A 23,994-nucleotide genomic window follows, 5' to 3' on the forward strand; every position below is an offset into this window, starting at 1 on the left:
GGAAAGCCGGTAGCCCAGGTTTGAGACCTGAGTGGGGTGAGCTCCCTTCCTCGCCCTAGCTCTTGCCAACCTAGCAGTTTGAAAGCATGCAAATGCGAGTAGGTAAATAGGTACCATTTTGGAAGGAAGGTAACAGCACTCTGTGATGTCAAGTAGGCCAGATGACCACAAAAATGTCTTGGGACAGCACTGGCTTAATGGCTTTGAAACCTAGATGAACACTGTCCCCTACAGTCGCAATGACTAATGGAGTAAAATCTCCAGGGATTTCTTCACCTTTATTTTTTTACTTATATTAAAGGAATCTCCCCAGACTGGTAGCTCTTCCTTGGAACAATTAGATAAGACTCCAAGGAACTTGGTGTGTGTGTGTGTGTGTGCGCGCGCGAATCCTAACTCTTTTGCGGTTAAACAGAGATTCCAGGCTAACTCTGTGCTCGATCCCTCCTCCTCCCTGTCAGACTGGGTGCTTCTCAACTGGTGCAGAGAAGGTTGGTAATTCTGGATGAGTAGTTCTTGAACCCAGGAACGGGCCTTGACTCTAGTGCTGCTTTGGGCGGCATTCCTCTTACAGGTCCAAATACAGGGGTTCCGGGTGATTTCTGGTTTCAGATTTTGCTGGAGACGCATGTGATGTCAGTGATTAGAAGCACCAGTGCACAGGTTTAGCTGTAAATCATCTCTGGCTGTTTCCAGAAGGAGCTAATCTGATTTTAGTAGTGCACCTGCTGCTCCCAAGTGGATGACTGTAATGTGGCAGTCCTTATTAGTCAGTGCAGTGCAGTGCACTGACGGGCAGTATGGGAGCTTGGAAATGGGTGCAGGTGGCTGCTGTTCTGAGAGCTTGGTACTGATTGCAGATAGAAGACTGGTCCCCATTTTTAATGTGCTAGCACTATTTATCATTGGAGCATGTGGGTCATCAGGCCTTCTCTGTATCAATGCCAATCCTTTGGGGGGGAAAAATATCCAAAAGGTCTGAATCTGTTTTCTTAGAAAACGGCTAAAGACCTACGCAAGTTCTTGTTGCATTTTTGGAGTTGGTACACTTTATATAAAATGCCTACTTGTTTCCTTTGACAGCCCTGAGACTTCAGTGGCCCTATCCAAGCTGATATATAAATTTCTGCATTTTTGATAACAGAATTTAAGGCGATTTTTTTAGCACTGGTATTTTAATGCCATTTGTTGGAAACTAACCTGATCGCTGTTAAAGTGGTATGGTAAAATGTTAATAAATAAGGAAGATGAATGAAAGACCGATGGGTTAATTTGGACCAGTCATTTTCTCTCAGCCCAAGTCACAGAGAGATTATTGTGGGGAAAATAGGATGAGGGAGTATGAGATAGGTTTGCTGCCTTGAGTTATTTATAAAATCAAAGGCGGGTTAAAAAAAAACCTAAAATAAAAAACCTGGGTCTCCATCATTCCTATTCCAAGGGAATAGGGCAGGAAGAAAAGTTTGCTAGGGCATATTTGTTTAGGAGAAAATGGAGCTTGGGCACTGATTTTGAGAGAGTCTACCTCAGGGGTGTCAAACTGCTGGCCCGCGGGCCGGATGCATCATGCAGAAGCCGCACCCACCTCTTTACCAGCAATACTGCTAAGCTTGTAAGCCGCCCTGAGTCTTCGGAGAAGGGTGGGATATAAATGGAATTTAAAAAAAAATAGCAATACTGTCCCGATACGTTGCACGACATCACGTGACATCGCGAGTTTGACATGTCTGGTTGGATGTGAGGGCGATCTGGCTGCGACATCTGTCACCCCATTGATCGCCAGGGTTGATTCGGCTGATCTGGCTGGCTAGGCGGGTGTCCCCTTCCTCCCTCACCGCTCCATGTGCGTCCCTCCCGAAGCTGCGCGCTCGGTGGAAGAGGACGACCATCCCAGATAGAAGGAGTGTACCGATCTTCGGTCAAGGGTATACGACATGTCTGGTCTACCTGGTGATCCAGCAGAAATTGATGTGAACAGCAACTATTGATCTAGTTAGTAAAATAGGAATTAATCATTTTTGATCAGTATTTCACCTCCTTTGCAGTTAAAGGTATTTTAAACATTTTTTGAAATTGAAGTCTATGGTCTGATGTAGGTTGGAACTGTCAAAACAAGGGTGAAGGACCCATTTTCTGGCCCCCTTTTGCCCTCCATTCACTACAGAGAGATGTAGATGAGAAAATTACTAAGTAACATCATCAGTGATAGAAGACGAACCCTGCTCTCTTCTAGCACTGAGGTTGTTACCTAGTCGGGTAACGAAACATCTGCAAGAAAACAACCAAGTTCAGAGAGGAACCAAGACTATTCCAAAGAATATTCCCTTCTATTGTAATATTTTTTTTGCAATATTTTTTAATAAAGTCACCAATTTAGTATGACCATTTCTCCCTTATCCAACTCTCTCAGTCATGGGGATATATATGTAATATTCTGTTGTTGGGATCATCTTCTGATGAAGTAGACTGTAGGCACAAAATTTTATGCTACAACAAAATTCCTAGACTTACAAATTACCACAAGAGCCTACTATTCCATTCCCAGAAGAATCGCAGGCTCTTTCCTGGGAATTAGCTGAAAAAGACTATTTTCTCTCAGATTTTAGAATAGAAAACTCAGTCTTCTGGGAGATTACCAGGGCGTGTATTTAAAGGAGCCTTTGCATTCCTATTCAAGAGCTGTTACTCAAGCCAAAAAAGCTCTCAGTCCCTTAGGAGTGGGAAATGACAACAGACCAAGGCCATGAGAGACTCTAATCAGACTGCAGAGCCTAGGAAGTTTGCCATTCCATTTTCAGAATGGAATGTTTTTGTCTTAAAAGAGATTTTCCCTCTCTAAATTATTCTTTCCCCTGCCCCCCCCCCCGGTAAGCATGAAAGCAACTTCTTTTTTTCCTTCCTGGTCTTTAGGATCCTGTGTTTCCTGCTGTTCTAGTTTTAAAGTATTGATTTCCCTCCTCTTCCCAAGCAGTCCTTATGATGGATGCATTCTGCCATACATGGTGGGAAGGGAGACAAAACTGAGGAAATCCAACAATCCCTTCCCTTAATGTGTGGCTCCCAAAGAGGAAGAACAGTACCCTTCACCAGTCTTATTACTGTGGTATAATCAGGGGAGCAGCACTGTTGACACTGCTATATATTTTTTTCTGTTGGCAGATAACAATTTAATTCAGCCACCAGGAAGAGCCATGTGCCACAAAGGATAAAGGGAAATAGTTGTAAAGGAGAACAGGCATCTTCAGTTCTCCAACCAATTCCACCATATAGAGCAGGGCTTTTCAACCAGTGGTACGGGTACCACCTGTGGTACATTGGCATCTGACAGGTGGTACGCGACCATCCTAGAAAAGTGGTAGCGGGGGAGAGGAATGACCTGAACCGGTGGCAGCACCGCACAAGCCTGAGTGAGAGACGGCTGGAGCTGCAGGGCTGTCAGGGCTCAGAGGAAATGCCAGAATCAGCGCTTCTTTGGGGCTGTCAGGGCTCAGCGGAAGCACCAGGATCAGCTCCAGCTGGAGCTTGGCACTGGTCCTGGCGCTTCCGCTGAGCCCAGAAGAAGCGCCGATCAGCTGGAATGTTGCAGCATCTCCAGGGTCTTGTGATTTACATTCAGATGCTTGGCAACTGATTCATATTTATTACGGTCACAGTGTCCCAAGGTCATGTGAAGTGACCCAAACCTGCTGCAACCACCCAGCAGAGGGGGGGGGGAATAAAAACCAAACACCCCCTCCCCATCCCAGCTGCCAATCCTCAACAAAAATGCTCACAACAATGAAAACCTCGGACAGGAGGAAGAGCGCCACCGGGCGGGCAGGCAGGTGTCCTGGTTGGCTGTGCCTTGGGGGGCACTTTTTCAGTGCCATTGTAACTTCAAATAGTCACTAAGCAAACTGTTGTAAGTCGAGGACTACCTGTACTTCATCACTTTTTCCCTTCTTTTTTTTTTTGGTCATCAAGTTTTTGACACCTTGCTAGGCGACTGGTGGTACTTGGATGTTGCCATATCCTAAAAGTGGTGCAATGGGTGAAAAGGTTGAAAAGCCCTGATATAGAGTAAATTGCCATTTGTGCAACACCGAGGCTTAGGTTCCAAAACCAAACCTAAAGACTGGATAAAAAAGATGACTCAAGGACCTTATTGTTCTCAGATATGATTTTAGTGGCTTTCCTCCTCTGAACAATTGAGGGACCAAAATGTCAAACCTGTTGAAAGTAGGTCTTGGGCCTGTGATGTTTATGAATGGTGTGTGCACGTGAGCATGCAGGTGTGTGTGCATGTTTGTGCATTGACGAACTAAGTCTAGAACTGGCATTGGTACTGGTATTGAAAGCTCATGATTTGATAGCCCATCTCATGAGTCCTTCGGGAGAAGGGCGGTATATAAATAAAATTATTATTATTATTATTATTATTATTATTATTATTATTATTATTATTATTATTATTATTATTATTATTAAGTTTTGGAATGAAAATTCTGGGAATGTTGTGTTAACGCCCAGTAAACGCCTCTTTCTCAAATAACGAAGTTTCCCTTCCTCGGTTTCCAGGCTTTTCAGTAGACTCTGGAGTGGGGATAACCAGGAAGAATGAGCTGAGCTTTGTAACAGGGGCACCCCGAGCGAATCATATTGGATCAGTGGTGATACTGCATCAAGACAACGTTAACCGCTTAGTGCCTGAGGTTATCCTCTCAGGAGAGAAACTGGCTTCGTCCTTTGGCTACTCTCTGGCTGTAGTAGACCTCAATCACGATGGGTAAGTTATGTGGGATGGAAAGAGCACTATGGGCGAAAGGCTCTTTGCTCCATGCTCTGTTTGATGTTCTACTCTGGTTTCGCACTGGGTGGTCCATTGCCCTCTCTGGCCCAAGTGCCCAGGGGTAAACAGTGGGGCATACTTGGAGCAGAGCTTGAAAAGCAACCGAGGAAGAGAACAAGAAGTGAGCCACACTTACAACTTGTTTCCTTTAGATGGATGGACTTGGTGGTCGGAGCACCAAACTTCTTTGATCGAAAGGAACGAATCGGGGGTGCTGTCTACGTGTACATCAACCAGGCAGGGCACTGGGAAAACAACCTGCCCATTCGCCTCAATGGCACCTCTGACTCCCTGTTTGGCATCGCAGTGGGTGCCACTGGTGATCTCAACCAAGATGGTTTTCAAGGTGAGAATCTGGAACCTGTGTTGGGAAAGAGGGGCACAAGTTCTTAGGCTGGTTCTATGTGGTACAACCTGAGAATCTGAGTTAAATTTAGGGAGGTTCTGGAGGCCAAGCAGAATAGACAAGATGGGAAGCAAGACTCTCAGGATCAGAGGGACAAAGGTTCAAAGCCTGTGGGTAGGACAGTATTGGGTGGCTCTTGGAGTAGAAAGAGAACCATTAGAAAAGGACACGTGTGTGAGAAAAGAAAGTAGAAGAGAGACAAGATCTATGTTAGAAGTTCCAATGCAAGCTGGAAATTTGAAATATAATCACAGTTGCTATGATCTGCAGTTCTTACCTCCGTCTGCCCCAATTTCCTTCTTTCCAGACTTTGCGGTTGGAGCACCAATGGATGGTGATGGGAAAGTCTACATCTATCATGGCAGTAACTTGGGAATTGTGACGAAACCTACCCAGGTTAGTTCCCTTTCAAGTTAAGTCAAATGACTGAGAAATACCACATCTTTATGCTCTGCCTTGGCTCTACAGATGTAGAAAGTAAGGAAGGTGACCTTGATAGAGATGTGGAGGAACTGTTGCCTAAGCCAATGGTTCTCAACAGGGCCAGATGGCCCCTTGGAGGCCTTGGACTATTTCAAGAGGGCCACAGGTGAAAAACACGTAATGCGGTGACAGCGTGCGCCAAGGAGGACACAGAAAAGCTGTGACCGTGTTATTTTTTTAAAAAGCTGTAAACATTGTCTTCTAGATACCAGAAAATGCACTAGTTACTGTCCCGTGTGTATATCTGGTCATGGGATCTGGAAAGGGATCCACAAGATTGGGAGGGCACCATGGGTAAAAAAAAAGACAAAAAAGAAAAGTGGAAGCATTTTTTAAGTCCAAAGCAACAAGATAACATTTAGAAGCGGCTCGTAAAGATACGTCCCTAACTCATTGGAGCACAAGAAAGGGGAGGAGGTATAGCATGACCAGATTTGCCAGACTCTGTCTCAATAAAAGTCATTTAGCCTTCCTGGGGTGATGATATCCTAGTCTAATCTATCCAGTGGGGCTGACAACAAATATTCCCTTCCCTCTATTTATCATCCTTACTTTCTTCTTCTGATTACTACACCCTTGATCTCTGTAGATCCTGACTGGGGAGAGCGTCGGCATCAAGATGTTTGGCTATTCCTTTTCTGGAGGGCTGGATACTGATAACAATTTTTATCCAGATCTCCTAGTGGGCTCACTGTTTGACACAGTTGTATTGTACAGGTAAATCTGGGGGGGGGGAGGCGGGGGAGTAGAGAAATGAACTTCGACAATCAAGTTGCTTGAAGGGAAGCTCATTCAGTGATTTTGGGCCAACAAGCAAGAGTGGTCTTGTACAGAAAAACAGGAGGATGGAAGAGTGTGAGCTCCTATACAATAAGCAGGATAAAAAAAATCTAACAAGTTGCAGCCTCCCACAGAGAAACTAGTGTAGATTTTATGAATAGCAAATATCAGTAACTGAATACCAGGCTGTACTTAGGGACTACCAGCCAAACTATTATGTAAAAGAAATGCCCTATGACAGGGGTGTCAAACTTAATTTCACTGAGGGCCGCATCAGCATTGCGGTTGCCCTCAGGAGGCCAGGTGGGTGTGGCCTGGGTGGGCGTGGCCTACTGGGTGGGCGTGGCTAGAGTGTGTATGGCCTACTGGGTGGGCGTGGCCAGCTCTACATCGTTCGCATCAAGGGTGCCTATGGGGGCCTGGGCAGGAGTGGGACAGATCTGAGGGTCTCTGGCAGGAGGAGGGTCTCTGGGCCAGGGCCAAGGCAGCGGGGGCCGTTCCCTCACTGTTTCCAGAATGGCTTCGCGGGCCACATGAAACCATTTCATGGGCCAGATACAGCCCCCGGGCCTTGTGTTTGACATGTCTGCCCTATGAGCACAAGAAGGAGATGGGATTGGGAATTCCACCACAATTATGATTAGATCAGTGCATAACCTATATGACTGTCATCTCTTACTACTGTAGTGGCAATTGGAAACAGATTTGAGGAAAACATGACAGGGGCATAAAGGACCATATTGTATCTCTGCCATAAGCGTGAGAACGTTTCCATCCCATTTGGATGTTCAGTTAGGATCTTGAGCATTGCCAAATGCCGTCAGAACTCATCTGTATTTAACATTTTGGGCTTCACTGAGCCTCACTCTCTGCAGCTGGCTCAGTTTCTTACTGCTATCCAATGTATTTTTTAGATCTCGGCCTGTCGTCCATATCTCCAGAAATATTACTGCCAACCCTCAAAATGTTGACCTGGAAAATGTTAACTGCCGCTATATGGAAGGCATCTGGTGAGGAAAATCTCCTCTTCCTTCATTGTATCTCCTTGCTTCTGCAACCTGTCCTAAACCTTTTCTTTGTGAACACCAAGCAGATGTTTCATGAATACGCCTGGAGCTTTGATGCTGTTTCATAGACTATTCTATGACAAGAAAATGATATACGATTATTTTTCTGGGCCTGCTCATTACAATCCCAGACTTGATATGCCATCAGATGCAATACGCACCCACTCTTTGCATGCTCCAAATCACCTTTTCTTCCTTCAATTCTGTTGCTGCACAGCCCAAGTTAATAATCTTCCATTGCTGAATGAGCATTTTTAGAGTGTGCTGTTCTATTGTGTGCTTTGTGATTGGCAAGCAGGACAGAAAACAGGAGAACTACATTTGTAAATTCTTGTCATGAGAACCAAAAGACTGAATTGGGGTTGCCAGGCCATTGTGATGGTGCGGTAAATAATTAGTTTTTAAAAGGTCAGGGCCTATTTTCTTTCTTTCTTTCTGCTTTCTTTAGCAGTGTGGAAATACAAGCCTGTTTCATCTATACAGCCAACCCTTCAAGCTATAGCCCACCCATCAGTGAGTATTGACTGGAACTTTCCAAGATTCTTGGCTTTTAAATATCCTTATAGTCTTGGTTTTGTGTCACTGTTTCAACGCCTGGATCAGGGGTAGGCAACCTCGGCTCTTTTATGACTCATGGACTTCAACTCCCAGAATTCCTCAGTCAGCATAGCTGACTGAGGAATTCTGGGAGTTGAAGTCCATGAGTCATAAGAGCCGAGGTTGCCTACCCCTGACCTAAATCATAACGGTGTTAGAGAATTAGCCCCACTGTAGTTGGTGTACTATATCCTATGGCCTGTATAGTAGATCAGCCTCTTAAAATTGGGCAAGGGAATTCTGTTCAAGGAATAGAAGACTTCAACAAACTAAATCTGGACACAATTAGAAATAACTTTTGGTCTTTTTTTCTTTCACCTTCTTCTCTGCCCCAGCTCACAGCCTCTCCTTCTTCCCCTAGGACTTGAATACAGTTTTGAGGCTGACGGTGACCACCGGCAGCAAGGAAAACCTTCTAGAGCCTTTTTCCGAAAGCAGAAGGAAAAAGACCTTGAGCACCAGTACTCTGGAACACTGGAGCTGCCTAAACAACAATCAAAGACTTGCACAAAGGCCATCCTGCAGCTGAAGGTGAGTGTCGCAGCGGATATCTTGCGGGGTCTCTTAGCACTTGATTTCTGGAAGCCACCTTAAAGGTAGGTGACTTTAAGAAAGGTAAGTACCTAAGTAGCTTTCCTTGGTCTGTGCTAAAAAGAAGCTGGTTTAAGCATGTGGTTGACAAGATCCAGGATACTATTCTGGGTTGACATAAGGAGTTTCCCCCATTTTGCTTTTTGTGGTTGATGGAGCAACTTGAGAGAATAAAAAAGATGGAAGATGGATGTGTCTCGTCACCCTGTATTTGAAGCTTCTCTGTAATCACCACAAGCTGAATTTGAAAAAAAAAAAAGCCAAGTAAGTCAGGGTGCTTGCGGTAGATTTTCGATAATAATAGTCATAAAATTCTTTGAGTGAACAAGAACTTTGTTCTAACAACAGAGGATTTTCTATGCTGGGCTATTCTGTAGGTGGGAGGGAAGGCTTGGTTTATTTCAGGCTCCTTTTTGAATTTTTAATTTCCATTGATAAAATATGGCCTGCATCCAGGGTTGTGTCAGTGAATCTCTACTTACACAATGGTATCTCCTCTTTCTCCGTAGATCTCTCAAGCCCCCGAAGCAAATTAGAGGGTGGGGGTGGACAGTGAGAGTCCTTTGTCCCAGCCTCTGGGACCCAGCCTCTGTTTCAAGACTTTTCATTTATTTAATTCCTGTTAAAATACCTTCACTAGGAAGCTGTTTTATTCAGATCTTCCCATGTCATGTCTAAGAAGTCCGAGGCAATGACTAATTTACAAATACTTGGCCCAGTTTTTAGCATCTCAACAACAAATTAACCTATCAGACCCATCTGCATTTAGGTTTTACTATATTGCATTGATTCCTACCATTTCCCCATCCAGTTAAGCTTTTCTACCCTAACATTTCTAATGGCCTGTTATTAACCACCACGTCCTGCCTGAAATATTGGCTATGAACTCACAGCTGTGGCCTCTTGTCACCATGGCACTCACAGGAACTAAGGAGCAAGGGGAGAAGTTTAAGGTATGCAAAATTTGTCGTGAAATATTCCCAGGCGGAAGCAGACCATTCCTCCTGGAATAGGCCATTCCAAATGTTCCAGAAGCCCAGCTCTGAAAACAAAAAGAAGAATCTGTTCTGAATGTTATTTCGGAGCCCTCAGAAGGACTCCCATTTCCAGACTCAACCAGTTCAAAATCATTTTGGGCTTTTGACTACACTATGGTAAACATTTTGAGAATTGTATTCCAAAATTGTTTTAGGGAAGCAACGCATGTTGTGGTTGTCGTTATTATAGGAGCAAGTCCGGGACAAGCTGCATCCCATTGCTGTGATGATGACCTACAACATCAAGCACAGCCGCAGCAGACGTCAGATCCCGGGGACCACTCTGGGGCCCCTCTCCCCTGTTTTGAATGCTGTGCCACATAACTCTCAGAGGATTGAGGTAGGCAAGCATCCGAGGACAAGGTTATGTGAAGGAGACGGTTTTCCCCCCCTCTTGTTCAAAGGTTAACTAGGAGAGAAAATGGGCTCTATTAATCATTGTTATTACTGTTTCGGAATCCCTGGGTTAGGAGGTTGGACAAACAGCTGAAGATAAGGAGTCAAATAAGAAAAATCTATGGCTGGTCCTGGTTGTTCTTTTTGAATATAGAATTATGGATTTATCTGAGTGCCACATTCTTCCAAAGCAGTGTGCAATGTATAGCACTTCACAAAGCACAGCGAAGTGGCTAGTAATGTCATAAGCGACTGAGGGTTTTTTTAAAAAAAAAAATAGCATGAAATTGCAACATTCCTCCCCGCCCCACCTTTGCCTCGGGCAAACTGTGGGAACATTTAAACACAAATTATGTGTTTCAATTAATTATGCATTATATTACAGGTGCCCTAGGGTTTCTGGGGGAAAGGCGATGATTCAAGCCTGTTTAATGACAAGAGTTTCTCTTGCCGTTCAATGCGCCTTTTGCTATTTTTATATGTATTATATTACAGCTTAGTTGGATGTTGCTGTGTTTAAAGAATAACAAAAAGTCAGTTAGTCACAGCTTGATAAATTTTACCACCTCTTCCTAAGGAGATAATCTACAATAATTGCATCGTCTATTCCCTTATTATGGCAGCCTCCTTTGTATCAATAACAATTGCCAGTTTTCCTGTTTGCATGACTCATGATTCAATTACGCATGTTACTTTTGGGGCCAATATTTGCAGTTTGATGGGGAGGCCCAATAAGTTTGCAATCAGAAGATGCCAGGATCCTCTGTAGCATATAGCTAACAAATCACATTTCTTAGGAGAACAAAGAAGCAGCCATGTCCACTCACTATGCTCTGAGTCAGTCTGGGGCTTGAACCCAATTCTTTGTCAAACCTAGCAGAATTCCTCTGGAGTGACTTCCCCTTTTAGCTGTGGCTTTTGACTTTGAAGCCCTGTGTTCTTGCAGGTCAATTTCCTCAAGCAAGGCTGTGGGGAGGATAAAATCTGCCAAAGCAACCTGCAGCTGAAATACAAGTTCCACTCTCGTGTTGATGTTGCTGTATTCCAACCTCTACCCAGGTATGAACAAAATCCAAATTCCCATTTGATGGTAACAGTGATTTTATATCCCAAGATTATTCTAGGATGTAGAGTAGAACTATCCCTGTAGCTGATGTACCAAAGAAGAAGAATACAAATGAATCTCCATTTCCAAGGTGGTTTTGCAGTTTCAGCTTTTTAGCATGTCTGAATGGGTTGTAGGATACTACAAACATCAGTGTTATCAGAAAATCAAGAAACATGAATTTTTGGAGGTATTGCCCTTAATTTAGATTAGGGATGAACGGTCAAAGACCATTTGAGGAAAGAATATCAGGAGTTTTAAGATGAACTGCAACAACAGGCCCACAGTTTTCATCCACCCAGAGCCCTGGCTGAGGTTGGCTTAGGTTAATAGGAGCTAATCCGATTAGAAATTTCCATTTTGACTTTCCTCACTTGCCATAATTATGTTAGATCGCTATTTCAATTATCGCCTTTGTTTCTTTCCTCCAGAGGTGATGATGGCTTGGACGTATTCTCTATGAGTGATCAGAAAGGCATCGCCCTTGGAATCTCTATCACCAACTTTCCTTCCGTTGCTGCCGAGCCACAGCGGGATGGTGATGACGCCCATGAAGCCATGCTGCTTATCTCACTGCCCCCTACTTTGACTTACGCTAGTCTGCGGCCCTACAATGCAACGGTACCTTTTGGGAAAACACTGCATGGTGTAGCCCATAGGCAGAGCCAAGGGAAGGGCCAGTCTGTAGGACTGATTACCAGAAGCCTGATGATGTTGGAGAGATGTTGGCAGGGTCACCTGAAGAGGAAAGCTGAGTGAAGTTTAAAGGATTGGTTCTCAAGGGACTGCACACGAGACAACGAAACAGATTGTTAAACACTGTACAACATCTGGGTTTTGGAATTAGTGGTGCTGTAGGTGGGATTTGAAGAAGGATTCCAGCTGGGCTGGCATTCTGGGGCTAACAGTTACGGCACAGAGATGGAATGTGCAGCTCTGTGGGCTATGACTAAAGATACTATTGTTAAGCTGCAGACGCAAAGGGGGAATGCTTCTGGCATCAGGGGAGCGTTGTACCAGGATAACAGAGACCCACAGAGAGTTGCACAATTATAAAACCCAGAAGTTATGAGGGTGAGAGGGCCAATGAGAGTTGCATTGGAGCATTCTCAGCTTTAGAGGAGAGTGGATGAAGTAGGGATTGTACTTGCATTCTTTAAAAAAGCACCGGCAAAGAGTGATTTTGAACAATGGTGCCATTCTGATGATAATGTCACAGAAGTGCCACTGTTTTTTCTTCTGGGGGTAGAAGCACTTTCAGGGCTGTATGTATTCATTCAGGTACAGATTCAGCATATTTAAATGTGTTTTTAGCTATTAACATTGTCTGAAGGAAGGTAGATAATGTGTTGTGAAATTCTCGGTACTTTGTCTCTCAGATGAATGCACACTCTCAGACAAGAAAAAAATAAGACAGGCTACACAAGTTCCTAACATTCTGTTGGGTCAGATCTTGGCTCTATTTTTCTCAATTTCTTCAAGTGCCAGATTGTTGAAGAGTAAGATACGTAAGTGTTCAAATATGCAAAGACTGGTTGTAGTTGAACCTTTCCTGCTTTTTCACAGGAGAAGATCCCAACCTGTGTGTCTAACCAAAATGCTACGTATGTGGAATGTGAACTTGGCAACCCCATGAAACGTGGCACACAGGTGAAGGCAGTTCTACTTGGTTACTCTCCCTGCAAACGGAATTTGCCTTGCTTCTCTATAACATTTACTTCCAACCTTGTTTTTTTTCCTCTTTCTGCCTCCAGTTTTGGTTCTACCTTGTTCTGAGTACTTCAGGCATTACCTTGGAGACCACAGAACTGGAAATAAACCTAGAACTGACTACGTAAGCAATTCCTTTCTTCCTCACAAGAACCGATCTTTTATTGCTGGATTAAAGTAAAACATTTTCCTTGAGCATTTCTGCTAGCTTTGCAAACCTCATCCCCAGGGAGAGAGGTGTCCCTGGGGGAGGAATAAAAAAAATATGATGGTAACCATGTGTCATCCCCACGAGGTAGGCCACATCAGAAAACTAAATCCACAGGAAAGCTGAAGCAATACTTTGAAGGTAGTCCTTGGTTAATGACCACTCATTCCTCTTTGAAGGTACAATGGCGCTGAATGAGCGGGACTTAACGACTGTTCCTTTTTGTTCTGGCTATCCCATCAACCCTGTGTACACGTGATTGCGACTGGGCACTTGGCAACCGGCTTGCACTTAACAACGGTTGCAGGGTCCTGTATCACATGGTTAACGGTTGCGATCTTCCCTGCTGGCTTCCCATAAGTCAAATGAGTGCGGATGCTGGCAGGGAAAGTCACAAGTTGCTCTGTAAATCCCTTGCACTCTAGCACCTTTCCCATGCCTCAGTGGCCATTAGTGCACTTTTTCAACCTGTCAGTATCGCTTACCTGCCTGCCAGCCTGCTTGTGAGCCACCTGCGATTTGCAACAATTTGCCGGCTTCCCGTTAACTTTGCTTGTTGGAAGCAGGCAGGAAGTTGCAAGGAGGTCCTCACTTACTGGACCATGATCCATCAATTAACCAGTGGAACAACCTGCCTCCAGAAGCTGTGAATGCTCCAACACTGGAAGTTTTTAAGAAGAGACTGGACAGCCATTTGTCCGAAATGGTATAGGGTTTCTTGCCTGAGCAGGGAGTTGGACTAGATGACCTCCCAGACCCTTCCAACTTTATTATTATTATTATTATTATCCTTAACAATGGCAACAGGAAATGGTGGGATCATCATTGCTAACTGTTATCCAAATTGCCGTCCTAACTCCTGTACTACCTGTGTTGAGCTAGGCTACAGTTACAGAATCCGGCAAGCCCAGTTGTGCTTTTCCTCCCTTCTCTCTTACATCCCAGGGAATCAAGGAAGAGCTTGCCTGAATCTCTTTCAAAATATATTTAATTTCCACTGGTGGGATTCAGCCGGTTCGCACCACTTCAGCAGAACCGGTGGCTAATTTTTGGTTGCCCAGGCCCAGAATGGACTTCCGAAAGCGGCATCCACACATAGAACCGGTTGTTCGCCTATTTGAATCCCACCACTGGTTATTTTTCCGGGATTTAAGGAATGTTTCGGTGCTTTTTGCTTATGTAACAATACTTCCCTGTTTCAAGGACATCTCTCTGACACTCTGTATCATGGCCATGTGATCAAATAAAACTCTGACCCTTTCTTTAAGTGCACTGCATGTAAAAAGGAATGGGGCTTTAATTGTAGTGGTTGTAGTCACCCTCCTTTTGACTCCTCTGTGGATGTCCCCATTCCCTACACTAATTACGCTAAGGGGACTAAGATCCAAATATCCCTAGGCCAAAGCTCAGATTTACTTGCACTTTCCTATATTTAGGAGAGCAGAGCTTCTTCAAATCAAGTTTGCATGCGTGTCAGGGAACAAGTTGAATATGAGTGGCAGAAATTGGAACGCCACGCCCGCTCAGGAGAGATAGGATATGAACTCAATAACTAATAAATACGAATAAAATGCACCCAGTCTTTACCCTGCTGAATGCCTGTATTTCCTTCCTCACAGGATCTCCGAACAGCCTGGGTTGGCCCCCGTGGCAGCTCGAGCCCGAGTGATCATGGAGCTCCCTCTCTCAATTACTGGGTAGAAACAACTTGGGAAGCATTTGTTTTGCCCTAAGGCCTCCCCTCCCCTCACCCACCTCAGGTTAAAATACGCTGATAGCCAAGGTTCTATTCACACCGCTGTTGAAAATGACTGAAAGAAACTACTGTTTTCATTCAGCCAAACAGCCTGGGACTGCGATGGTCGAAAATTCTTGATACTTAACATTTTCTGAATGTTGAAAATTCACAAAATGTCTACCTTGACTCTGCTGGCATGTCTCACCCCGGCACAAAACCAGAATTCGAGACTAGGCTTTCTCCTGCAAATTCTATAGGATCCAAAGGCCTTGCAGCCTCAGCAAAGAGCGGGAAAACCCCATTCTCACATACATACACTCTCAGAGGCCTCGTGAGACTAGGCTTTCTCCTGCAACCTCTATAGAGTCCAAAGGCCTTGCAGCCTCAGAAAAGAGTGGGAAAACCCCATTCTCACATACATAAACTCTCAGAGGCCTCGTGAGACTAGGCTTTCTCCTGCAACCTCTATAGAGTCCAAAGGCCTTGCAGCCTCAGCAAAGAGCGGGAAAACCCCATTCTCACATACATACACTCTCAGAGGCCTCGTGAGACTAGGCTTTCTCCTGCAAATTCTATAGGATCCAAAGGCCTTGCAGCCTCAGCAAAGAGCGGGAAAACCCCATTCTCACATACATACACTCTCAGAGGCCTCGTGAGACTAGGCTTTCTCCTGCAACTTCTATAGGGTCCAAAGGCCTTGCAGCCTCAGCAAAGAGCGGGAAAACCCCATTCTCACATACATACACTCTCAGAGGCCTCGTGAGACTAGGCTTTCTCCTGCAACTTCTATAGAGTCCAAAGGCCTTGCAGCCTCAGCAAAGAGCGGGAAAACCCCATTCTCACATACATACACTCTCAGAGGCCTCGTGAGACTAGGCTTTCTCCTGCAACTTCTATAGGGTCCAAAGGCCTTGCAGCCTCAGCAAAGAGCGGGAAAACCCCATTCTCACATACATACTGGTTTAGCGGCAGGAAGGACGAGGGAGACGCGTCTTCGTTTAACTGATTTATTTAGTCAGCCCGGACAACAGAACAAGGAGAAACATGCCTTATATAGGCAGCTGCCAAACGGGGCAGCAAATCAGCTGGGTGTATTCTTCCCACCAAGGACAGGGGGCCAATCGGTCAGCTGTCGGTGCAGAATCTCCCCAGCGACAGCGCAACGTGTTTAAACAGGGAGGGAATCCCGTCAGCTGGTTTTGGCGGGCGGCCGGCGTTTTGACAGCTAGCCGCCGTTACAGCGCATGTGCCAATTCTGACAGCTCGCGGCTGCTGCTGAGGGCTAGCCGCGGTTTTGACAGTTCGGGTCGCAACGCGCATGCGCGGCGTTTGACAGCTGTCAAACGGCCGCGTGTACTAGTAGGCCGCAGGAGCGACTGCGCGTGCGTTGCCTTTTTTTGACAGCTGTCAGTGCGGCCACGTAAAAGCGGCCTATGACAGCTGTCATTATGTTTTGAATATATTGCACCCCTTTCCCCCCCCTTGAACTGAACGCATAACTCGAAGTAACTTTTAACTGGTGTTGGAACTGGTTGGCGAACTTCCGGCCCATTCGAAATCCGCCAAGTATGCTGGTGGCCTCTTCTGCCGCGTGGATCTGCGAGGTGCAGGTTCTTCTATGGTTGCGGGGGCTTCCACGGGGGGGATGGGCGGCGGGTCTGCATGACAAGGGATATCTTCCGGGTATATGGTGCTGGGGGTTCAGAATTTTCTGCCGCCGCTTCTAGCGTGGTGGTGTTGGGGGGTGACCGGGGGCGAAGCTGGTCTGCATGTCTCCTAAGTGTGAGTCCCCCGCCCACGTTAATGGTGTATGACAGGGGGCCGGTTTGATCGAGAACCACCCCCTGGGTCCATTTATCCCTTCCCCCATAACTTCGGGCCCAGACATTTTGTCCCAGAGTGAATGTTTTGTGTGGCAGATTGTTGGTTTTTTCGGCCGCTGGCCTGTCTGGGTGCAGTCTGTCAAGTCGAGTAACCAGCCGGCGACCCCATCTTAGTTCTGCCGGAGATTTCCCGGTGGTGGACACGGGGGGGGGGGTGTGGTGCGCGAGGAGGAAGCGGGCGAGTCGACGGTGCCAGTTTCCGACGATCATTCTGCGCAGAGAGTCCTTGGTGGTCTTCACCATGACCTCTGCGAGGCCATTACTGGACGGGTGGAATGGGGCCGATGTTGCGTGTCTAATACAGTTCCTCCTCGTGAAGATCTGGAAGTCACGGGAGGTAAATTGAGGTCCGTTGTCAGTAATTATTACATCTGGAAGACCGTGGGTTGCAAAGACTCCCCTTAATGCTTGAATGGTGGCCTCTGAGGTGGTGCTTGAAACCGGGAGAACCTCCAGCCATTTAGAGTAACTATCTACAATGATTAAAAAGGTTTGTCCCTGGAATGGTCCTGCATAATCGAGGTGGATGCGGGACCAAGGATTGGAAGTGATTTCCCATTTGTGAACTGGGGCGTGTGGTGGGGCGGGTCTGGTCTGCTGGCAGAGATAGCAGCCGGCTACATGCTGCTCGATGTCCTTGTCTAAGGATGGCCACCAGACATAACTGCGTGCCAGGGCCTTCATTCTTGAGATGCCAGGGTGCCCTTCATGTAGTGTTTGGAGAACCTTGGTCCTGTGGCATGAAGGGACTATTACTCTGCATCCCCAGAGGATGCAGCCTAAGTGTGTGGAAAGCTCGTGGCGTTTCGCAAAATATGGTTGGATGGGGGGGCAGGGGCAGGATGATTGCCATCCTGCCGTGACCCATGAGAGTACCCTGCTGAGGGTGGGGTCCCTGCTTGTGGCGTGTGCGATGTCTTTTGCTGTTACAAGAGTATGGCCAGGACTTGGCTGGCTGGGGCTGGGTCTGGGTCTATTTGAGGTAATGGGAGCCTGCTGAGGCCGTCAGCATGGGACATTTCCTTTCCTGGCTTGTAGATTAGTTGGTAAGAGTAAGCAGATAGGAATGTGGTCCAGCGAAGCATTCGCGGGGATAGAATTTGCGGGGTTTGGCGGTCCCATGTGAATATGCCCAGGAGAGGTTTGTGATCTGTATAGATTGTAAACGGTCTGCCATAGAGGTAATCATGGAATTTCTTAATTCCAGCTACTATAGCCAGGGCTTCCTTATCTATTTGCGCATAGTTGCGCTCGGTTTTGGAAAGTGTCCTAGAGTAGTATGCGATTGGGGCTTGTGTGCCATCGTTGAGGGAGTGGCTGAGGACTGCCCCGATGCCATAAGGTGAAGCATCGCAGGCGATGCATAGTGGTTTGGTCTCGTTGTAATGCAATATGGTTGTATCGCTGGAGAGTAATTGTTTTAGCTGTTTGAAACTGTCGTTATGAAGTGAGGTCCACTGCCAGGGGGCTCCTTTGTCTAGGAGTCTATGGAGTGGTTCCGCTATTGTGGCTTTTCCGGGCAAAAATGAGTGGTAAAAGTTTAGGAGCCCTAGGAATGCCTGGTGCTCCATTTTATTTTTTTGGGGGGGTGCGGCCTGGATTGCTTGTATTTTTGCATTGGTGGGGTGAATGCCTTTGCCGTCTATTCTGTATCCCAGGAAGTCTGCGGAGGGTACTCCTATTGAGCATTTCTCACGTTTTAGTTTTAGTCCAGCTGCACAGAACCTTGTGAGGACTTCGTGCAGCCTGGTTGCTAGTGAGTGGGTGGAGTCGCCCGCGATGAGTACGTCATCAAAGTACGGGCAGACTCCGGGGATGCCTTTGAGAGTTCGTTCCATGACTTCCTGGAATATTCCAGGTGCCACAGAGATGCCAAATTGGAGGCGGTTTACTTTGAACGCCCCCCTGTGTGTCACTATGGTTTGGGCTTCTGCAGTTTCCCCGGTTACAGGGAGTTGCAGGAAAGCATGTGCCAGGTCTAATTTGGCAAAAATGGAGCCGGACCCTATTTCCGAAAGAACATCTCTTACTGATGGGACTGGGTATGCATGGGGATTGAGTGCGCGGTTGAGGGTCGCTTTATAGTCCGCGCATATTCTCACTTCCCCGTTGGGTTTGACAGGTGTCACGATGGGGGTTTCCCAAGTTCCGCTGTCAGTGGGTTCTAGGACTCCTAATTTGAGCAAGCGGTCTAGTTCCTTGTCTATTTTTTGTTTTAGGGTGAAAGGAACTTTCCTGGCTTTAATTCTAATTGGTCCTACCTCCGGTTTGAACTTGAGGTCGATAGGGGGGCCATTGTATTTGCCAAGTGAGCCGTCAAACACATCCGCAAATTTTTTGCAGATATTTTCTAAAGAATTGGTGTGGATACGGTTTGTCCCTTCGAGGCGAATGCCTAATGCCTCGAACCAGTCTAACCCGATTAAGCTAGTCCTTGGTTGTTTGGTTATCTGGGCTAAGTGGCCTGAGAATTTTTTAAATTCGACCTTCAGAACGGCCTGTCCCTTTAAATCTATCTGCGCCCCTTGAAAATCTGCCAGCATGACCCTGGAGGGTTGAATGGGGATGCGGTGATTTGTTTTGTTGGCTATTCTCTGGAGAGTGTCCCCTGACAGGATGGAAACGGAGGATCCTGAGTCAACCTCCATTTCACAGGGGATTCCCTGAATTTTGACCCACGCTCTTACTTTGGCTCTGGGGATGTTGTTAGCGGGAGCTTTTGTTAGGGAGCATACGGACCCTACAACCCCCGTGGGAGGGCGGGGAGGGGCGGTCCTACCTGCGGGGATCTTATCAAGGTCGTGGAGGGTCTCCCGGTTTAGGCTGCGACAAGCTGATCGGATGTGGCCGGTCTTGCCACAGCCGTGGCACTTCGCGTTCCTAAATCTGCAGGTAGCTCTGGCATGGCTTCCGCCGCAGCTTGCACACTTCGCCCTGGCATTGGTCGGCGTTTTCTTCGTGTTGGGGGCTGTCTGTCGGTCTTGGTTGCGGTTCCTCTCCCGGCCGGCGACCATCCGGTTGAAACGGGAGAGGATTGCATCGACCCCGGAGTTAGGCTCCGGGGGTCCTTGGTCAAGCTCCCGGGCTTGATGGACGGAGGTGCCCGAGTTTTCGCTGAACGCCTCTGTCTCGTCGCGATGGCTGTCCTCATACGCCATTATTTCTAGAGTGAGCTCTGCGAGGTCCATTGTGGGCCTTGCCACGAGCTTCCTCTGCAGACGCACGTTTTGGAGACCGGCGATGACCTGATCGCGAATTCGGTCCTCCAGGTCGGGGAAATGGCACTTGCGGGTGGCGTGCCTGACAGCCGCAATGAAAGCGGTGGAGGTTTCACCTGGTTGCTGCTTCCGTCGGGCAAAGTAGAGTCGCCAATACAGCTCCGACCGCCTTGGCATAAAATGTTTGCTGAGGCGGTCTGTGAGCTCGGCATACGGTATAGTGGCGACTGGGTCCGGGCTGCAGAGGCCGACAGCGATGTCATAAACTGCCGGCCCGCTGAGGCACAGGAGCGCGGCGGCCTTGTGGCGGTCCTCCGTGATTTTGTTTACGAGGAGGTACCCCTCGACCTGGCCCCAATGCGACTCCCATACTTCGGGGTGCCGGACGTCGAACTCCCTCACGTGTCCTAGGTTTGCCATTCTGGGTCCGCGGTACTTAGGGCGCCCGGATGGTTGGCTTGTCCGGTCGGTGACTTAGCTAGTGACTTCAGCGATTGACCGGACAGCGACTTCCAGGGCCGTGACTTCAGCTAGTACCGGGATCCCACCTTCGTCGCCAGGTGGTTTAGCGGCAGGAAGGACGAGGGAGACGCATCTTCGTTTAACTGATTTATTTAGTCAGCCCGGACAACAGAACAAGGAGAAACATGCCTTATATAGGCAGCTGCCAAACGGGGCAGCAAATCAGCTGGGTGTATTCTTCCCGCCAAGGACAGGGGGCCAATCGGTCAGCTGTCGGTGCAGAATCTCCCCAGCGACAGCGCAACGTGTTTAAACAGGGAGGGAATCCCGTCAGCTGGTTTTGGCGGGCGGCCGGCGTTTTGACAGCTAGCCGCCGTTACAGCGCATGCGCCAATTCTGACAGCTCGCGGCTGCCGCTGAGGGATAGCCGCGGTTTTGACAGTTCGGGTCGCAACGCGCATGCGTGGCGTTTGACAGCTGTCAAACGGCCGCGTGTACTAGTAGGCCGCAGGAGCGACTGCGCGTGCGTTGCCTTTTTTTGACAGCTGTCAGTGCGGCCGCGTAAAAGCGGCCTATGACAGCTGTCATTATGTTTTGAATATATTGCACATACACTCTCAGAGGCCTCGTGAGACTAGGCTTTCTCCTGCAACTTCTATAGAGTCCAAAGGCCTTGCAGCCTCAGCAAAGAGCGGGAAAACCCCATTCTCACATACATACACTCTCAGAGGCCTCATGAGACTAGGCTTTCTCCTGCAACTTCTATAGGGTCCAAAGGCCTTGCAGCCTCAGAAAAAAGCGGGAAAACCCCATTCTCACATACATACACTCTCAGAGGCCTCGTGAGACTAGGCTTTCTCCTGCAACTTCTATAGAGTCCAAAGGCCTGGCATGTCACCAAAAATGGCATGGTGTGCCGTCTATGACACATATGTCATCACTGACCTAGAACTATCTGTGGAATGTAGATAGATGACTTTCTAGCTCTCCGTCCCTTGAGACTTTTATCCATCTCTGCAGACTGCCAGAACCCAAGCAACTCTTCTTCAGTGGGGTGGTCCGGGGCGAAAGCGCCATGAAGAAGGAAAGCGATGTGGGCAGCCCGGTGAGCTTCACTGTGATGGTGAGTGATCCTGATACTTTCAGAGCAGAGTTGTAGATTCATGATTACACCTTTGCATTGTAGTCATCTGTTATGTCTGGAGCAGGATGAGGCAGCCTTGTCCCCTCTGGTCAGTAATAAGGATTGTAAGAGTTACAGGTTAATTTTAAAAAAAATGGTATTCAAAAATAAATGTTGATGATATTTAAAATAATGATCTCCTATACTTCAGCTAGTTTGGTCTAGTGGTTAAGGCATCAGGCTAGAAACTGGGAGAGGTGTTCTAGTCCCACCTTAGCCATGGAAGCCAGTTGGTGATTTTGGGCCAATCACGCTCTCCCAGCCCAACCCACCTTACAGGTTTGTTGTGGGGAAAATAGGAGGAGGAAGGAGTATTAGGTTTGTTTACTGCCTTGAGCTACTAATAAAATAATAGAGGTGGGATAAAAATCTAATAAAATAAAAAATACTATCCAGGAGTCTCCCACCCCCAGTCCATGGCCTGGCACTGTTGGGAACCGGGCCGCACAAGCAGTGGCTGAGCATGTGAATGTGCAAAGCTGCATTTGTGCACATGAAACCATTCCCTCTCCCTCACTACCATCCGTGCCGCTGGTCCACAGAGCGGGAAATGTTGGGGACTGCTATCCTAATCAATGGCTCCAGGTTTTAAAAAATAGTACTGTCATTATATTTTAACTTAAAAACTTGGTTAGTTTCAAGGGAAAGAATCTCTTTTGAATGTATTGGAACTCTCTGAGAATGTATTAAAAATGGACTCATGCTGTTTTTATGCTAGAGATATAATTTTAAAGGAACTTTGGTACATACACTATGGGCTTCTTCAAAGAGAGTTAAGGATTAAAACAGCAGTATTTGTTAAATTAGGTCTCCAATGTCTGGAAATTTTCACTCTATGAAGAACACTGGATATATTTTGCCTGAGCTGTGGGGAAATGTGATTATGTATTAATGGAAGAATATCTGTATCCTCCATTTCTTCTAAATGTTAGCTTAATGAAATCTGTCAGCGCTTAGCTTTTATATCAGTTCTGTACTGATGGAGAGGCAAGACTGGGCAATATGATTTGCTATGACAGGAACTAAATGTAAAAATTGAATCACAACTTGAGAAAAGGTGAAGAAAGTTCCTTCCTTCCTTCCTTCCTTCCTTCCTTCCTTCCTTCCTTCCTTCCTTCCTTCCTTTCTTTCTTTCTTTCTTTCTTTTAGACATATTTAAATATTTGTTAAAAGATAAATTAGATAAGTATTTTGCTTTGTTATCATGTTTAGCATATCTACTAGATTTCATTATTTCCTATAGAAAAAAAATACACAACTGCGAGCTAGAATTCTTTGATGATATCCAATTTTTACTATATATTATTGATTTGCTTCTAAGGAAAAAATAAGTTGAGAATTCTTCCCCGTATTCTTTGAGGGAACCCAAATAACTCTTATTTTATTAATTCTTGGATTATGTATCCTTCAAGATTGTTAAAAATGGCTTTTTAAAAGGCAGGGTTCTTTTTTTATGATTTCTATTTTGTATTTTCACTTTAAAAGGCTCCGCTAGAAATACTGAATTAGGGAGATGTGATTGACTGTGTAAATATGATCTCCTGAGTTGCTTATCTCTTTCTTTGCCATTATTAGGTCTCCAACAGAGGCCAATCCTTGAGCACCCTGGGCTCTGCCTTCCTCTATCTCATGTGGCCCTATGAAATTTCAAATGGAAAATGGCTTCTTTATCCTCTTAAGATGGAGTTATTGAGCCATTCCCAACAACGTTCAATTTGCACCCCTAATCCCAACCCCCTGGGCCTGGCTCTGGTAAGTACCATGGATACTATATAGCAATGGGATACATTGGCTTGTGAGAACAGTGGAGTTCCTTCTCCTACTTTTAAGGGCAGATATATTTAGGGGTGCCAAGTTCCACTGTTTATATAATATAGAAAACACCCCTTAAAAGGAATTTATGATTTCCCCCTTTCAAATATTGGCTGTTTCTTTTTGCGAATATATTTGCTCTCCCTACTACAGATGCTTCACATTCAGGACGTATATCTGTAAAAGGGAAATGTCATTTTTGTGGGAATATTCATGGTTCCAAAATTATTGTTGTAACTCAGTTGGATAAATTCATTATCTAAAAACTTAAATATATCTCAGTTGTACACTGTTTTCAAAAGGACGGTCCGTTTCATGTTCATGTTCTCCCAGAGTTAGAATTCTGCATGGTTTTCTTTTGGAAAAGCTAGATCCATCTCCATTCCTGCAGCCCATGGAAGAATTTCAGATCCCCTCTATCCCATCTGCTTGCACCCTTTCCAACCAGCTTCCCCGTTGACTTTCTGGGGAAGCTGGCAGAAAAGATTGT

General features: G+C 46.3%; 1 protein-coding gene across 5 annotated transcripts in view; it reads left to right on the forward strand.

The window, feature by feature from the left end:
• The window catches only part of ITGA7 (integrin subunit alpha 7), a 73,601-nt gene that overhangs the window by 37,187 nt on the left and 12,420 nt on the right, over positions 1 to 23,994 (forward strand). For all 5 annotated transcript variants that reach the window (XM_083355474.1, XM_083355475.1, XM_083355477.1 and 2 more), the window contains 15 exons: positions 4,558 to 4,765; positions 4,981 to 5,174; positions 5,542 to 5,630; positions 6,307 to 6,434; positions 7,412 to 7,507; positions 8,013 to 8,077; positions 8,523 to 8,692; positions 9,980 to 10,129; positions 11,132 to 11,244; positions 11,722 to 11,911; positions 12,857 to 12,940; positions 13,045 to 13,124; positions 14,828 to 14,905; positions 21,530 to 21,632; positions 23,268 to 23,444. In XM_083355474.1, the coding sequence (XP_083211600.1) occupies positions 4,558 to 4,765; positions 4,981 to 5,174; positions 5,542 to 5,630; positions 6,307 to 6,434; positions 7,412 to 7,507; positions 8,013 to 8,077; positions 8,523 to 8,692; positions 9,980 to 10,129; positions 11,132 to 11,244; positions 11,722 to 11,911; positions 12,857 to 12,940; positions 13,045 to 13,124; positions 14,828 to 14,905; positions 21,530 to 21,632; positions 23,268 to 23,444 (1,925 nt within the window). The remainder of the gene's footprint in view (positions 1 to 4,557; positions 4,766 to 4,980; positions 5,175 to 5,541; positions 5,631 to 6,306; positions 6,435 to 7,411; positions 7,508 to 8,012; positions 8,078 to 8,522; positions 8,693 to 9,979; positions 10,130 to 11,131; positions 11,245 to 11,721; positions 11,912 to 12,856; positions 12,941 to 13,044; positions 13,125 to 14,827; positions 14,906 to 21,529; positions 21,633 to 23,267; positions 23,445 to 23,994) is intronic.

Source organism: Vipera ursinii (assembly GCF_947247035.1).
Source record: "Vipera ursinii genome assembly, chromosome: 2".
Classification (NCBI taxonomy): domain Eukaryota; kingdom Metazoa; phylum Chordata; class Lepidosauria; order Squamata; family Viperidae; genus Vipera; species Vipera ursinii.